This window comes from Thunnus thynnus, chromosome 1, assembly GCF_963924715.1.
Source record: "Thunnus thynnus chromosome 1, fThuThy2.1, whole genome shotgun sequence".
Lineage (NCBI taxonomy): Eukaryota > Metazoa > Chordata > Actinopteri > Scombriformes > Scombridae > Thunnus > Thunnus thynnus.
This window is the reverse complement of record NC_089517.1, coordinates 17,812,150-17,829,751: the sequence shown is the minus strand read 5'-3', so window position 1 is coordinate 17,829,751 and position 17,602 is coordinate 17,812,150. Positions and strand designations below refer to the sequence as shown.

General features: G+C 40.1%; 2 protein-coding genes across 2 annotated transcripts in view; one reads left to right on the top strand and one right to left on the bottom strand.

Moving 5' to 3' along the window:
* The first annotated feature begins 27 nt into the window (after positions 1 to 27).
* sdhaf2 (succinate dehydrogenase complex assembly factor 2) lies at positions 28 to 4,837 on the top strand. The gene is made up of 4 exons (XM_067587958.1): positions 28 to 190; positions 1,993 to 2,216; positions 2,936 to 3,045; positions 4,190 to 4,837. Exons 1-4 carry the CDS (start codon positions 164 to 166, stop codon positions 4,318 to 4,320), a joined length of 492 nt encoding a protein of 163 aa, XP_067444059.1. The 5' UTR covers positions 28 to 163; the 3' UTR covers positions 4,321 to 4,837.
* Positions 4,838 to 6,955: 2,118 nt separating this feature from the next.
* The window catches only part of syt7b (synaptotagmin VIIb), a 110,950-nt gene continuing 100,303 nt past the window's right edge, over positions 6,956 to 17,602 (bottom strand). The window contains exons 8-12 of the mRNA XM_067587927.1: positions 14,400 to 14,667; positions 13,328 to 13,497; positions 12,887 to 13,001; positions 12,465 to 12,664; positions 6,956 to 10,945 (exon numbers count right to left, since the gene is read on the bottom strand). Of these exons, the coding sequence (XP_067444028.1) occupies positions 10,841 to 10,945; positions 12,465 to 12,664; positions 12,887 to 13,001; positions 13,328 to 13,497; positions 14,400 to 14,667 (858 nt within the window). The 3' untranslated portion in view covers positions 6,956 to 10,840. The remainder of the gene's footprint in view (positions 10,946 to 12,464; positions 12,665 to 12,886; positions 13,002 to 13,327; positions 13,498 to 14,399; positions 14,668 to 17,602) is intronic.

Sequence of the window (17,602 nt, the reverse complement as noted above, 5' to 3'; positions counted from 1 at the left end):
GCGCCCCCCTCGATAGTTTCCCGTCTTCCCGTGTGCTGTGACGTGAGAGCCGCTTGTGTAATTCTACTGTTAGTGTGTCTGACTTTGAGACTCGGAGACATCCTCACGGCAGGGAATCAACTCACCCAGAAACCTCTCAACATTAAAACAAAGAGGGCTAAACATGCTGTCTTCCATTATTGCGAAAAGAGTGAGTTATTTACAGTTATTTGTGGCTAACCAGACAAGTAGTAGCAACAAAGACTAGTACTTGCTGTCATGTAACGTTACTAGTGTTGGTTGAAGCTCGAGTGCTAACTGAAGAGATCGTCGAGGACTTTTTAAAAGATCGAATGCTAATTTAAAAATATTTAATGAGACGTAAATTGATGTATGTCTACTTTGCATTTTTGTTCATTCCTAGCTTTATTTTGTTTGATTTTTTCCTTTGTAGTGGTGGCATTAGCCTCAGAGCTCCGCTTGTACAATCCAGGAGTAAACAGTTGTACAACAGGGCAGCATGTGACATTATGCAATTCACCTCTGCTCCTCTCTCCCTCTTGACTGTATCATTTAAATTCTTTAGGAAATTGATCTTTCTCATCTCTCTAATTGTTGTCTTACATATCCTGTAGTCCTTAACGTTAATAGAAAACAATTTGAGTTGTTTTAAAGCAGCTGAGCTAAAGTATTTGCAAGGTCCAACTCCTTAATTACAACTAATAAATACTTTTTGGTGACCATTTTTGGATGCAGGTTGACCAGTTTTAGATTTCTGAATTGATTTCCCTACCACTCTTATTTTCCATCGATTTCTGTGGAGTATGAAAAATAAATTGGTAGCCTCTTAAATGATACTCGATTAATGTGATGTAATCCATCACAATAAACATCAGGTCAGTATTCATTTTTTGTCATTGTTACATTATTGTTGATTGGTAATATTTAAGTGCAGATTACTCTAAAAAAGTTTGCACTGTATTATGTCACACATTATGTAACTTTTAGGAATATTAATGTAGACCAGACTTGATATTCACTGTGATGGATTAGGCTACATAGCCCAAGAGAGTTCAAGAGTCTGCTAATTGATTTTCATACCTTTTATGAAAGTAAATGGAAACCAATGAATTGCTGAAATGGTAGAAATAAGGCATTCAAATTTCTTCATAGTTTGCACTATTGTTAGCTCTGATGTAAAGTGTGTATGATTACTAGAACATGGTCTAAAACATGCAAAACTACTGGAATATTCTAAGGAAACTTGTCATAGTTTCTCACCAGCATGTAGCCGATATTTCAAAAACATAAGCCAGTGGTTTCCAACCTTGCATTGCATTCGTAACCTTCAAAGGGGTCTCAAGGTAAAACTTTTATTTTTTTCTTTTTTCTTTTTTCCTCATGTGAAATACTACAAATCCCATTTTGTTTGAACAACTCATGCCCATATTAACGATGCAACTATCGATTATTTTCATCATTGATTGATATTTTGAGTGTTTTCTCTTGGTTGGTCTACACATCAGGAAGCACTGAAAAATGTTCACAAATCACAATATCCTAGAGCACAAGATGACATCATTAAATGTCTTGTTTTTGTATGACGACAGTCAAACCCCCCCTCCCCAAAATTGTAATTTATAATAAGTTAAGACCAAGAAAAGCAGCAAATGATCACATTTGAGAATCTGGAAACATCAAATGTTTGGCATTGTGCTTCAAAAATTCAAAAACAATGAATCCGTTATCAAGATAGGTGACAATTCAATTTTCTTTTGAGTGACTAATCGATCAATTGACTAATTTTTGCAGTCATAAAGGCATGGCAAACAAAAAAGGTTGGTAACCAGTGGCTTCTCCCTTCTCCAAGTGCCCTAGTTGCTGTGTTTTACAAAGTGACAGAAACAATAAGAATTTATAACAACAAAAGGAGAAATGTCAGTATATTGTTCAACAGATTTTGAATGGAGATATTGAATGGTGGTGTTCACGTGCGTGTTTGTTGCCTATCAGCTGGTGACTGGGGTGTGCCAGGCAGCATGGAGACCAGCAGTGGCAGGCCTGATACCATCTCGTGGTTACCGTGGAGACGCGCCAGATGACACCAGGGGTGACCTGATTGAGATCCCTTTGCCCCCTTGGGAGGAGAAGCTCAGCGAGCCCACTGACATCAAGAGACGGCGCCTGCTCTATGAGAGTCGTAAGAGGGGCATGCTGGAGAACTGCATATTGCTCAGGTTGTTAAACTGTACAGTCTGCTGTCTTATCTGTCTGTCATCAAGCCAGTCTGGTGTTTGATGTTTTCTCCCTCACTTGTGCACTTAAAATCTTGATGTATAGCCAGGGCTGGAAGCAGATCGGACAAAAATGCAAGTTTGTGGCTCTGGCCTTATTTTGGTGCTCAAGCAAGCAGTCATTCAGCATAGGTGTGTGATTAGTTTGTTCAGGTTTCTAGCTCCTTTTACACAGCCTGTTCAAGGCAGGAATGCTGCGTCCTCTGTATAAAAGGTACGGACACGGAGTGGGGGGAGCAGAGTTGCTCTGCCAATAAGCCGGCTACAGAGGTAGTCATTGAGCCGGATCGACGTCTGTGTAAAAAAGGACAGCCGGCACAGCGGGACAGGGAGCTAACACTGTTGTGTTACACGTCACACCTCTGAATCAGGAACACCGGCATGCTATGGAAAAGCACACATGAGGGCAGCATTATGCTGGCTTTGTTTGGTTCAGTGTAAAAAAAGCAAAGGCAACTTAATGATGGATCTTCTTTAGACCATAATGCAGGATATCTGTATAAAAGAGCCAACTGTTAGCTGGACCAGGTTTTGAAATTGTTTTTGTTACCTTTTAAGGTTTTCAGGTACCAAGTGAGGAGTCCATTCACCGGCGCCTCAGATAATTACTAGACTCTCTATCTGAAGCAAAGACTCAAATGAATTTCCTCTCTCTCTTTTAGCCTTTTTGCAAAGCGATACCTGAACACAATGAGTGAGACTCAGCTGCTGCAGTACGACAGACTGATTAATGAACCTAGCAATGACTGGGACATCTACTACTGGGCAACAGGTGAGAAGAATGATTTCTTTTCTTTGATGAGTTATTCCTCAGATATGTGATATTGCCTGCACAATATTATATAGTACTGTAGACATAATACATGCAGATAAACTTCACTCAAGGGGCATTTCAGACTCTGAATGGAATCTGCATATGCTTTTAGAGTGTCATTTGCCACATGTTTGAATGTTTAATGACACAAAACATTTCAGCCTTGCAATATTAATGTACGAATTGCAAATGCAAATAAGGCTTTGACTTAATAGCGACCAAGAAACCATACACACATATTAAATTCAGCCTGTAACACAACAGAATATGGAAAACTCCAGTGGGTATAATAATTATAAAAGATCCGTTTTTTTCAACTGGCAATCATTCATGGCCGCTGATGCTGAAATAATGAAATCACAACTCTGCTTACAAATTAAGCTCAATTCCTTTTGGCTTGGACTTCACCCTGGGAGCTTTTTCACTATCCCAGGATAACCTACCATTTTATTCTTCTAATTTGAATTAATTATGTTTGTGTTCTGTTGTGCAAAACAGATTCAGTGTGAGAACAGCATCAACACATTCAGTTGGCAGCCCTTCTCTGGAAACCCAGGCAGGAAAGCTGACTTCATTGAAACGATAACCAAACTACATGAATACATTTAAACACACAATTAAAATTATTCATTGTGATGGTTTCCAGCTTGAATTTAATAAACAGAGAAAGTCACATGCGTAGCATATCACTGAACTCATGAAGAGCCTCATAAGAGACAAGCAAGACCTTGAAAATACCATAAAGAGCGTGACTGTGTTTTCCCATTACTGCAGTATGAAACAAATACAAATGTTCAGGTGAATTTTCTTTTCAGCGGAAAAATTTCCCATTGGATAAGCCTCTGTCAGCCATTCAATTTCGTGGTTTCAGCATGTCTTAAAATAGACCAATGTGATGTCAGAGGGGCTCCCCTCTGTGTGCTCACTGCTCTTCTGCCATCTGTTTCATGATTCAATTTCTTGCAAAGAATAAACAACAATCACTTCTTCTTAAATTAGATCGAATCTTCTGTATGTGAAAATGATGTGTTTCTCAGGTGTAATACTGGCAAGTCAAGCCTCACATCTTCTGAAAAGAAACCTGTTCCCTTTTTGCTTGCAGAAGCCCAGCCCACCCCTGAGGTTTACCAGGGAGAAGTCATGGATATGCTGAAGGAATTCACAAAGAACCGCAACCAGGAGCAAAGGTTGGATGCGCCCAGCTTGGAATACCTGGAAAAGGAACACCAATGAGGTCTGTGGCTCCCTGGACTCTCTCAAAGACTCATACTGGGTGGGGCACTGAGTGAAATGGCAGTGTCATAACCCACCAGAGAAATCTTTCTCTCATGTAATCTCCAGTTACATACAACAGAGTGTAAAAAATAATGTGGAGCGCAAAATATCTGGAACACTTAATTATCACACTGTCTCCACGTTCTGCAACTGTTTCATCTGTTATATCCTGCCTGTCATGATGCGGAGCTGCGTGGAAGACATGAAGATGGAAGCTGAGGGAGTTTTAGCCTCAGAAACGTGTGAAGATTGTTGCATCACAATATTAAGGAAGTGTTCTGAATATTTGACATTAATTGTATAGGTTTCTTGTGGTGGAAGACTGTAAATGGAAATCGATGATGTATCTATAGTAGACAATAAAATAGCCATTCATTAGCGTAGCTTGTTGAATCGCCATGGCTTGGTTCTGTACTATAATTTTACTGTGCCTATTACAGACATTATGGGTTATTTAATAAATGTTGATCCTCTACCATTTGCTGCATATGTTGATTCTTTCATTACTATTCTCACATTTCAGAGGGTTGAATCACGTGACTGGAGGATGCTGTGATTGACAGTACGAAGAGTATCTGTTACATAACAAAGACTGTGCTACCTGTAGTGTGGGTACATGGCCACCAGATGGAAGCAGACCACCTTTTTTATTGAGTTTCATATTGATGCACCTGCTGATCTGTGGCAAGTGCAGCACCTGTAAACCTACAAACATCTCACATACCTTATTGTTTATGCAGGATATGATGTGAAATGTAATTGCCTGCAGAGAACCATTGTGCAGTGACTTATGAATGATGAAAGCTGAGGTGCAATTTGCTTGAAAAAACAAAGCTCACCTATTGCTACTACAATACCAAATTTAATGGATATGCGAGGTGTAAACCAAAGACTAGTCTGTGTGGTTATTATTCCAGCTTTTCTGAGACACAGCATCAGTGAAATCTTCTGTCAAGCCGAGTGCCCAATTAAACCACAGATATTTTTGCTCAGAGCCACGTAAACAAGGTTATATTTCTCTCCCTCTTTATCCTCCAACACTGGATCTGTGTGTATGTGTGTGTGTGTGTGTTGACTACGGGGAAAATTTCTTCCCTGGGTGTGTGTCATGTCGGTTCAGTGGAACCTTGTACTGAGAGCAGAAGGGAAATGCCCTCTGGCCGGGAAGATGTGCACAGAATCTCAAAACAGATGAAAAGCCTGCTTGTGTATGCTCATAGAATTATAATGTACATATGATCCCCACTGGAAAGTCAACATTACAAATATGAGACAAATACATATGTTGATGTGCATTTTTTTTTTTTGCTCACCACTTTTAAAGAAAAATATGTTGAGGAAGAATTTCAGTCTTCAATTTTTATGTTGTCTGCTTGCCCTAAAATAAACAGAGGTGATATCAGAAAGGTTCCCTTCTGTGTGTCCTTTCCTCTACTGCCGTCTGTCTCATAGTATATCTTCGTTCACAAAATAAACCAGTGCCCATTCAAATTTGCAAATGTCCTGCACACTTTAACAGTAGTGAGATGAGAACCTTGCTGACTTTTGACAATTCCCCACCTTTAAGAAAAAAAAAAGATGCCACCTGTGGATGCCACGTGCACTGGGAGCAGAATTCACATCTTTATTGCTCTGAGGCTTGTTTAGAGTGTATATTCATCAGTTGCCCACGCACACCCACTGTGCCTATCTGTAGCCCAGCGCTCCTGTCATCCTCCACTGCTGCTTCCTGTGTCGTGACAGCTCTCTGTTTTATCCTCAGCTCTGCTGTCACCCTCTGCTCCCCTGGAATTTCAATCTCATGTTCTCGTTTCCTCTCCACCACCAGCACCACCACCACCAGCATCCCTGGCCTTCAATCTTGTCTTCCCATGTCTGCTTGAGAGTCGCGAGCACAGGAGCGCAAAGGGAAACTGCTCTCACTGGTAAGAAAGGAGGGCTGCCACTTTTAACTTTGGGGATGTAAGTGTTAGATAAGTGGGTAAATTAAACATACACCCCCTCTCAACACAGATTTTCTCTCAGATGTTATCTTATGTTGTAGACACAGTGAAATGTATTGTGTAGGACGCAGAGCAGGCAATTTCCTTAATTCTAGAGATCAGCACCAATTCTAAAGATCCATGTTAATTACCCTTAAAATCCAGGTCCTATTTCTGCCTGAGCTGGGAGAGAGAGGGAGATAGAGAGCAAAGATGGCTATTTATTTCCAGCAGTGTCTGTAATAAGTGTGGCTTTTTTCAGCTGGGCCATGTGTTGCAATTAAACTTCTACAAAAGAAGTTGATGATATCAACACCCCAAATCAAACTAAACTGGGATTGGCAGTTGAGTTAGCAGCAAGTCCCTGTGAAATTAGAGGAAAATTGCACCTAATTTCTCCCAGTTTACACAAGGAATTTCACAGTCAACAACAATTGTTGGGAGCTGGTTTGCATCATTGTTCCTTGCAGGACGACTGAATAAACCTTCATGTTGAAGTACATTTAAGACTTGAGGAAATAAGAAGAACAAGCTTCTAAAAAATTCATAACAATACCAGAAGTATCTTTGTTTTATATACACATTTATATTTTTATATACACTGTACAGATTTCAAAAAAATAAATGGTTGATATTTAACATTGTGCACCCCACGGATGTGTAACTACAAAGAGAAAAGGGAGTGAAACAGGGGGCTGAGTGATACCAAGGACAAACAGATATCAACAACCCCAGTAAATACTGATGATTTTTTTTTCTTTTTTTTTCATACAGGACACTTCACAATCATTTGTACAGTATATAAATTAAATGTTGCTGGTTAACCTCTCTTTGATACAAGCAGTCCCCAAAGAGAATGCCCAAAATCAGAAATGCGAGCTTGTCCAGTAAAATTTACCAGCATAATGGTATTTGGCCAGTGAAGAGTGTCACTATATTAGAAAGACGACTCTTGCTCGATTTCTTAAAACTAAAACATACCAAACCCTGACTGTTTTTTAACCGATATTTGGAATTGCATTGATTGTGATGACTTTCACGAAGCCTTTGGAATGTAATGCTTTCTCAGCAGCACTCATAATAATTCCTTGTTTATCACACAGGGCCATCAGGACAGACAAATGACTGTGTTCCTGGTTATTTTGGGATGCTCCGATGCTCTGCTCTGACCTGAGACGTAGCTAATGATGCAATGAGGTGATGATTATCTCCTGTCTCACCTTTTTTTTTCCTACCCCCCTCCCTGACACTTGGATTAGGGAGCGCATATGGTGAAGAGCAAGGCGTGGTGGGGTTTATAAGGCACACACAGAACACTTTGTGCCAGAAAGCATGTGTGCATGACGGTGGGGTTTTGGGGGAATGTCAGCTGCAATGTTAAGGAGCTTCATCATTTTATGGCCTTGGCGAGTCAGAGCAGACCAGATAGGAAGGACAGATAGGACAAAGTGTTGGTAGCTGCTTCTGTCTAAACTCAAAATCAGTTGTATGGCGGTGAAAGAAAACAGGTTTTTATCTAGGGTTGCTGTAACGCTTATTTGTGATATTTTTCCTATGACCTTCACTCTCAGCTCATGTATAACAGATTGGCCTCCTCCCAAACTAAGATCCTTCTAAACCACAGGTGGAGAAAATAACCCTGCTATGAAGAGAGGTTTGTTCCAGCATTGTCATCAACAAGTGCAGTGATTCGTTAGAAGTGACAACTTTAAAAAAAAAAAAAACATATTTCTTTTTACATCTGGATCATTTCATACAGAATAAAAACGGTAAACAATGTTGTTCTGTATTAAACTGGCAAAATAGAACTCAGTGCAGATATACACACAGAGGGATTCATGGTAAATACAATCACACAAACTAAAGTTCAAATATTGACCCTCACGCACAGTGCACACACACACACACAAACACACACACACACACACACACACAGTAGATGTGAACAAACAGTGGAATGAAAAAAGACCTTTCGCCCTCAGATATTATTACTCTCATATGTTTCCTTTCATTCACTAAGCACATGTCCATTTGGGACTTGGGGGAGGTCACATTCAGGTTCTGCCTGGAGCAGTGAAGCAAACAACTGGAAGACTGACAGACTGACCTGCACTCAGTTTGACTCCCAAAACAAAACAAAATCAGGTCTAATATTGTAAAAAGGGATAAAAGAAAATGTTGATGGTGTTTTTAATCCTTATTCCAGGTTAGATGCACAGATTGTTGCAGCTCATTAGTCACGTGGTAACATGGGTGACTGGGATAAATTGTTCTGATTGATAAATTTTCTTAATCTTAATCTTAATGGATTTTTTGGTACGTGACCATCTGTACCCCTAAAAAAGTAATATACTGCCTGCCCCCATAAAGGGTCAGTTCACCAGAATCACAAAAAACATGCACTGAATTTTATCCTTGACCTCAGAAACAGTTGTTTGACCAAAAACCTTAACTCAAAGTCCACTAATTAGCTTCTTCTAGAGATTTTCAACTCACGGTCTTCCTAAATGGATGGAGTTTGCTCAGTTGAACCTCCTGGAAAAAACTGTTTAATCCCAGACATGCACACAGTGGCACTGCATTAAAGTGCTTAAATTGTGGGGCGGCACTGAGCAGTCCTTGCTTCCAGCAATTTTTGTTTGGTCTTCCTTGGGATGGTGTAGCTTTTGGCCCCTCTACTGATAACATAGGCTTGGTGTGTTTCAGTGTCTTGCCACTGTGTGCATGTTGAGGGTTCAGCAGTCTGTTTATCACAGTGTGATCTTTGATTCAACTGACCAAACTCCATCCGCTGATGACAATTGTGAGATACTGTTGAAAGCTCCAGAAAAAGCTCGTAATGCAGATGGTTTCAACATTATAATCTTAGTATATCTGACACTGAGACCGCTGCCACCAGTCAACTACGTGTATGTATTTCTCTGAAGTACCCAAAGCACTGAAAAGGGACTATTTTTTTCTAGTTCCAGAGAAAACCATTCACCATGAGGTTTGTGGATTATCCCGATTTACCAGGACATTGTTTCTGAGAAGACAAGCTGCTGCTGAGTTTTTCAAAAGCCATTTTATATGCAGTGAGCATCCACAACAAAATCCCATTCACCTCCATTTTACAGGGATGGCAGCAGACATTTCAGCCGCAGATACATCTAAAACTAACTGCACGGCTCAATACCACAAGGGATGAGTTGGAAAATACTATATGTGTGTCTGTGATTTAGGTGGACTCACCCTTTAACCATAGTGACCTCCCCAGGTCTCCAGCTATCTTCAACACCATGAATTCTAACAGTAACATATTTTCACCATTATTATCAGGGGCAATGCTGTTTCCAACAATATCTTTAATTAGCTGTGCAACTCCAAAATACCCACTCACACACACACACGCACACACATACACGCACACATACATTAACCTACACTTCCACACTTATGGAAGCTGGCTTTTTGCTTATTTTCTGTGTCTGGAAGAACAGGTTGATTCTCTAAGTTCTTTTGAAAACAAAAATATAACACATCAATCACTTAACTCTTTTTTCTGTCCATCAGGGCTTCTTTTCCAAGAAAATAGGAAAGTTGTTTTTTTTTTTTTTACACTTGCCCTAAGGACTGGCGTTAAACGTTCAGTCATCGTATCCTTTTTTTTTTTTTGTTGTTGTTGAAGAACTTTATTTGGGGTTACAGCACATCACCCACAGCACGCACAGACGACAAAGGGTTCCAGCCAAGGGAGAATTATTACAGTGGTGCCAGAGAAAGAGAGAGTGAAAAAGATCAAACATGAGTTGAGTCCGATTCCATTTTAAATACAGCCTGTCCCGTTCTTTCATTGCCTGTGTTGGTTTTCCTGATTTTTCAGGCATTTTAAGGGGGAGGAATAGTGAAACAAACAGAAGAGGATTTAAACAAAGTGCCAGGACATTGACAGAAAGCGAGGAGCAGAGTGGAAGACTCCTCACTCCAACAACAGATACCATGGGTCAGTGAATGCAGCCCGTCTTGCCACCATAAAGGAACAAATGGTTGGAATATCAGTTTGATCCATTTTTGGTTGGTAGTTTGTATTCATGGGTGGCAAGAGGTACTGCTCTTAATACAGGGAATGGTTAACAAAGAAGAAGAAAGACTGAGGGGTATCTTGAAAAAAAAACAAATCTCATAGAAAGACAGTACAAGGAGGAAGTGAGTGAAGACATCAAAGACCTTTTTCAAGTTCAGACAAAGGGATGGGGGGGGGGGTGGGGGGGGGGGGGGGGGGGTGTCAAGTGGGAATCAGAACTTGACAAGGGTGAAATTTAAGGATGGTGTCACAAGGACTGAGGGCAAGGGATATCAAAGAGGCCTGAGAACAAAGAGATGACACACATTGTCTGCAGCCCATGACTGCAGTTAGTGAGCAGGAGATATGTGCTGAGGGCAGGGGTTGAGAGGCTGATGCTGAATTCGGGGGGGGAGGGTGGGGGACACTGTAGGCAGGTTGGTCGCTGGGTCCCTCAAGCCTTGAGAGCGTGCCACTGGGCCACGGCGGCACGAGGATGACCCATCATGTCTTTCCAGTGTTTTACCTCTGCAGGGCCACTCTTCCATGACAGATATATCTGTGAGGAAGAGAGAGGATGTAACTCATGTACAGTATCTAGTGTCACACTAGAGTGAGATTGATGTTATTTGTAAAGAGCATTCCAAAAAAAGACAAAAAACTGTGGAGTATTAAGTAAAAAAAATCTCACTGTGAGTCTTAAATTGAGCCCTGCTTTCACCACTAAGCCTGCCACTCTAATCAGAATTTAAATCCAGGGCAAAAAAAGCACCATTAGAGAAAGAGATTTCACTTGCTGAAATGCTCAGAGAAAGGCTAATGCTGACACTAACAAAGATCAAACAAGGCGTCTTTGAGTAATACTTTATATAAGAAGAAACTCCTGAAGTGTACATGTCACCGGAAATACTGTTCCAGGTTTTTCTTCCAGACAGTTTTGAGTTATTCATGAGTGTGGTATAATAGGCAACATATTAATTCTACTGTGCGTAGGAAGATAATGTATATGGTTAGGATGCAGAACATATATGGTACCTGTAATTACTGTGGATGTGTATGACTGACAGAGCACTCAATAGTTCATCAAAGATGTTTGTTCCAGTGTTTAAAAGGAACACAGATATGATTGGAGGGTTAGGGTCCTTCATATATTTTAGACAGAAATTGTGACATTGTGTTTTTAAGAAACAATCTAATATGCTAATATTTAGTCTGGCACACAAAACTACACACTGAGAACTGAGCATTTTCTGTCAGTTAAAGAATTGATTAGAATTGATTAAAAAGTAAATTAATAACTCAAATATAATGAGGGGGCACTTACCAAATAAACCAACTTAACACTTTTTTTGTACCAAATGGCACCATTCTTTCCTTAAAATGTCCTAAAAATTACACAGAACATTTCCAGGAAATAAATATAAAATTCAGAGACCTGTAAAATTAAGCATTACGAAAAGGAATTAATCTTTGCTCAGGTTTAAATGGGGACATTCTTTCATTGTCTCTGAAAATAAGCAACTGCTTACAACTATCTAAACTCTGACTTTACTCTAATTAACTGTCTCAAAACTGTCTCTATTTTCCATAGAATTTGTACCAAATTATGTTTTTCTTTCCAGGAAAAAGTCTGGAAAACAATTGGGAAATGATTATGAAATGACAGACCTGTAAACTAACTAACTGAAAAAATATATTAAATCTTCAATAAATCCTTTAAAAGATATGGAGCAGTCAATCCTCAGTGAAACAGTGTATTTTTCTTATCACATCAAGCAAGAATTCACAAATCATAATCGAAATGTTGAAACAACAATTGGGCAATAATACAATGTGTGTAACATTTCAATCAAAAGGGATATTCTGGTTGAAGTTTGGTGAATTTGGACAAACTGACATGCGTCTGTATCAACCATCAACCTGATGATCAGCTGATGATTGGCATGAAATCTGCGTGTTCCAGCAGGGGTCAGTAGAGACTGAATAAGTGATCAGGTGGTGACGGTTCTGTCACAGAGTCAGAAAAACACAGAGGAAGAGAAGAAGAAGGGAGAAGCGAAGAAGAGAGAAGGAGATACCTTTCCAATGACATCATTGCGACTGAGCCTGTCCTTGTCCATGACAGTGATAATTATGGTGGTCTCCCTCAGCACGTGGGCAGGCACGTCAAAGGGGAAGGACTCGTTGAAAACAGGGTTCAGACAGCGCTTCATTACCACCGTCTTCTTCTTCTCCACACGCTTGTCCTTGTGCATCAACCACACCTTTACGTAGGGGTCTGAGAAGAGGGAGATGTGCCTGTTTGCATGCTGTTTACAATTTCTCATTCCCATTTACCTTCTTTATATTTAGTGTTAGTTTGCGTGTTATGATGGATTTGATGTAATTTTCTAGCAGTGGAAAAAAACAATTTTCTCTTTAGTCTTGATGTCATTCAAGTGCAAGCAACAATAATGTATAAAGGAAAAAAAGCATATAGGAGATGAAGGAACATCTATACCAGAAGTGCCTCCAATGTCCATGGCTTTGAGGTTGCGGGCTTTGATGATGCTCACAGTGATGGTGTTGGCTGTGGGGTTGTAGCACAGAGACACCAGCAGATCCCCTCGGCTCCCCTGGGGAAATCATACACAACAACAGCAAATTGTTTACTTTTTTCATCCGCCTTTTCAGATTGTTCTCCCTTATGTTGCTTACTGTGTATTTCTGTTTCTTTCTCTGGCTGCCTGTGTTCTCTCAGTCTACCTGTCACCCTCTCCATATTCCCCTCTATCTCCTCTCCCACCAGCACACTGCCACATCTCCCTCGGGACCGTCACGGCAGCCAGGAATGACATCACCCGTTACATTCTGTCCCGTCTTCTCTTTCCCCTCCTCCCTCTCTGTCCCTCTTCTTTCCTCTTTCCCTCCCTGCCTCTCCCTTTCTTCCCTCCTTACTCACGCTGCCATCGCTGCAAGGTTTCAGCTCCTTCCAGAAAGTCTGCATGTTGGCCAGGTCCAGTTTGTTGAGGGGGATGGAGACCTCTCCTATGGGATCATTCCTGCTGAAGCGGTCGTAATCGAGGACCTGCAGGTATAGAGTCCTCTGGACCACCTTTTCATAGGGGAATCCTAAAGTAGAAACAGACAGAAAAACAGTCCCGATAAATCACAGTGATGTACAAAAAAGCAAAAAAATCATTTTTTAAACCCTAATGCTCTAATGCTTTGTCCTGGAGACACATCAACATACCTAACATTGTTTTATCACCTTGATACTTTGTGACTTTTCCAAATCTCATGAGAATTGCTTATGAATATGATTTTGAACGGATGACATGTTTCAGGTCTAGCAATAAGTCAACCAGTCAAACATAAATAACACCACTACGGAGGACTGAACATTTCTTTGTCAGTGACAAACAAAAAGAATGTATTTGTTCATACATAGACCATACACCATATATATTTTTTTTATTTTTTATTAAAGCCCAGTTTTATGGCAAAGAGAAGGGTTACCACTTCATTACTTTTCTAGAGCTGCAACAATTAGTCAATTAATGAATTAGTCGATCAACAAAAAAATGCCCAAACTCTCTTGTCCCATGTTCTCAAATGTGAATATTTTCTGGTTTCTTTAGTCTTTTACGATAGTAAACTGAATATCTTTAGGCTGTGGACTGTTGGTCGTGACAAAACAAGACATTTTGGGTGGCATCTTGGGCTTTGGAAGACAATCATTGACATTTTTCAACATTTTATAGACCAAACAACTAATTGATTAATTCAGAAAATAATCGACAGATGAATCGATAATGAAAATATTTGTTAGTTGCAACCCTATACTCTTCTACCCACTGGCTTTTAATAAAGCTGATTTTGCAATTATTATTATTATACGTAGAGAAGTGGGGTCTATGAGACTTCAAACAATGAGGAAGTAAAGCCAATTTTAACAAAACGCAAAGGTTAAGAGTGTCTGCCTGTGCTGTGAAAATTACAAAGTTCATGTTTCTGTTACTTGTCCATCAAACCTTCAAATAGGAAGGTCTCATTCCAGTGGGGATTGAGATTCTTCCTCTTCACTTTGGTCTCCAATTTGTGCTTCTTGTCAGGCAGCAGGTAGAGTTTGACAAACGGATCAGAGGTGCCAGAAAAGTCCTTGGCAGGCAATTCCTGGCCCTTGAGAATTTTGACGGTTAGGGTGGAGTCCTGGAAACTGTAGCCCACACTGAACTGAATGCGACCCAGCTTCTCGCACACTGGACCCTCGTGTTCATCTTCCTCCGAACCCGGAGACAACTGGGAGACAAAAGGGGAAGAGGAGACACAGTCGATTTTTCATTCCCTTCTTGATACTCGACACATGTTGATACATTGCGATGAAGGTATATACAGTGTTTATGGGTATAATATTGGTTTTATATTCTATTTTGAAACAAGATAAATGACTGTTTTCAGGAGCACCTTCATCTTTGGAGGGGGAAAAAAATCTTCTTACAATTAACACCTATCAAAGATAAATTATAAGCCAAGGTCAGATCATGTTTCACTTGATATTATCATATTCATATATCACATATATCATATTACTTTTTATTAAGGTTCACTACTTCATTATTTCATAATGAAGCGAGCCAGAAAAGATACACTCAGCTGCTAGTTTATGTTTGTTGTGCTTTTGATTCGAGAAGTGTTTATAATATTTAATCTACCTCTTTGATATAAATGTGGTGGGCAAAATATTGGAAAAAAACTCAGTATCATGCAATACAATGCAGCTACAGCACAAACCTATTGACAAAACAATCTCAACTCAAAAGAATTTGATTTAACATTATGGTCGAGTTTGACAATTCATTCTTGAAAACAACTCAAGGTCAACTTACTCATTTGTTCTTGAGCTTTTGATGGTATCACACGTCAATAGTCACTTAATATGCCTACTTTCACATCAACTTTAATGAAAAGTCCTGGAGCTGCTCAGAATGCTCCAGGGCAACTGTTGATGAGGACCATGTGATCTGGTCAAGAGCTCCAGAACAAGTGAGTATAAGGGCCTTGAATTGAGATTGTTTTGTCGATGGTTGTTTCCAAAAGCTAGGGTGAGCTGTAATGTTGGACTAAAAAGTTGTGGCATCACCTCTCTAAAACACTTTCAACAAAAACTGCACATTGTAATCTTCATGAAGGAAGGATCTATCGTTACATTATTGTATTAGACCACATTAGTTTTAGCTAGGTGTACCTAATGAACTGGCGTGTGTAAGGGTAGAGAAAATGTTGCATAACTATTATCAAACCACAGGGTCAAACTCAGACATATTCACAGCATGTTCACACACAGATTAAACACTTCCAGAGGAGCTGACAGGTGGTATCACACTTCATAGGAATACTGGACTCCAATCCACAGGGGGCACTACTTCTGCGCTTCAACATAAAAAAAGCTCCTAAATGGCAAACTAGCATAATGTTATGTCACATGGTCGGTGTCTGCTGAGCGATAAGGTCACAAAGTGTGCATGGCTGTGTGGAGATGAGAGGCAGATTATCTGTTGGCAGACAGACCCTCTGACTGATGGTGGCGTGACCTGGAGGGAGGGAGGAAAATCCAGTTTAAAACTGCTATCTTATGGGGGAAGAGCTGGAGGCATTACTCAAGGAGCAGTTCCAGAAATTTAACATCCAATTCTGTATTCCCCCACATATTTCTGATGATACTGCTCAGCCTCATTCTCCATGCTGAATATGATCACTTTTCATTATGCAGTCCTCCATCCAACAGATGGCCTAAATTGCTTTTCCCCATTTTCTGCTATTTCTCTCTTTTTCCCAGCGTCACCCCTTCTCATTCAATTCTTAAAATCTCCTCTTCTTCAGTTTTAATATTCTATTTTGAGTATGTGTTTAGCATTTGTGTATATGTTTTCATGTCTGTTCCTTTTTCTTGGTGGTCATAACAAACATGAGGGATGGGTGGGAGTGGGTGGGAATGAGTGGGATCTAAATTGCTCAACTACAGACATTTTATATTCTCCGTATGTCAAATTGTACTGCCTTGCCTGTCAAAAAAGAAAAAAAGAATTCTAAGAAAAACTCTTCTTTTTTTCTGGAACCCAGAAAACCCACGTGCAGTGGATGCTAAATCTATTGTTGCACAAAAGTTAATAGGAAGGGGGAAAAAAGGATAAGTCTTGTGATATTCTACTCTTTTTTAGGGTCAACAAATAACATGAAAAGACCAAAACCAAAATTAAATTCATCTTTCTAACAAGTATTTCCTGAGCCGGTGCCGTAGACTTCAGTGAGCCACACCATGCGCTGCGTGACATGTTGTTGCTTCTTTACAAGAAACATTGGCAATGTAGTTTATTCTGAGTGGATCCCATATGAAATCTCCTTCTGCTGTAAATACTTGCTAGTACACCAGATCTGCAGCTGAAAATAGTCCTCAACAAATGCACAATTTACTCCTGTTTGAGTAAGAGTTTAATAAAAGCTACAGTACCCAGCTGCCTTGGGAAATCATTCATCCTTTGTAAAAAATGAAAATATATATTCATGAACTGTTTTCAGATTTATATCTACAGACGGTATTAATGGGCTTGGGGCTGTAAGCCACAGGCTGGGGAAGTCAAAAACTAATGAGAGATGGACGTAATATGTTGCTGGTTTTGGTCTTCTCAAAAGATAGTGTATTACTAGCCTTATCCTTACAACAGATAAAGGACATATAAACCTCTGCAAATGTGTGGAAGTGTGATGACACCGAGGCAAAGACACGTTCACACCGCACAATCCATGGCTCTGTGAGCATCACACAAAATGAAAGCAGTGTCAAAGTATATCCCGATAAGAACCATGTGAAGCTGACAGGACCTCCACCCACCATCCTCCAACCTCTATCACCTGAGCCGCTTGAGAGGGTTGGATGTATATATACTCTGAAGTTGATGCCATTTCACAGCTTTCTTTTTTTTAAATACAGTCTATAAAATAAAGTCTGTACATTACCAATTGCCTCTCTTACAGCAGCAGAAGTGGCTCAAAAGTGTAGGATGGGTATTTTCAGCATGAAAGGAGGGTTGTGTAATATATAGACGCCTTTGGCAAAACTGCCCAGAATGAGTATTATCATTAAGCACCACCACTGTGAATTCCTCAGACACACCATGAAACCCACATAATTACACACTGCTACCCATCTCTGCCATATTCTTGCAGCACCCACAGC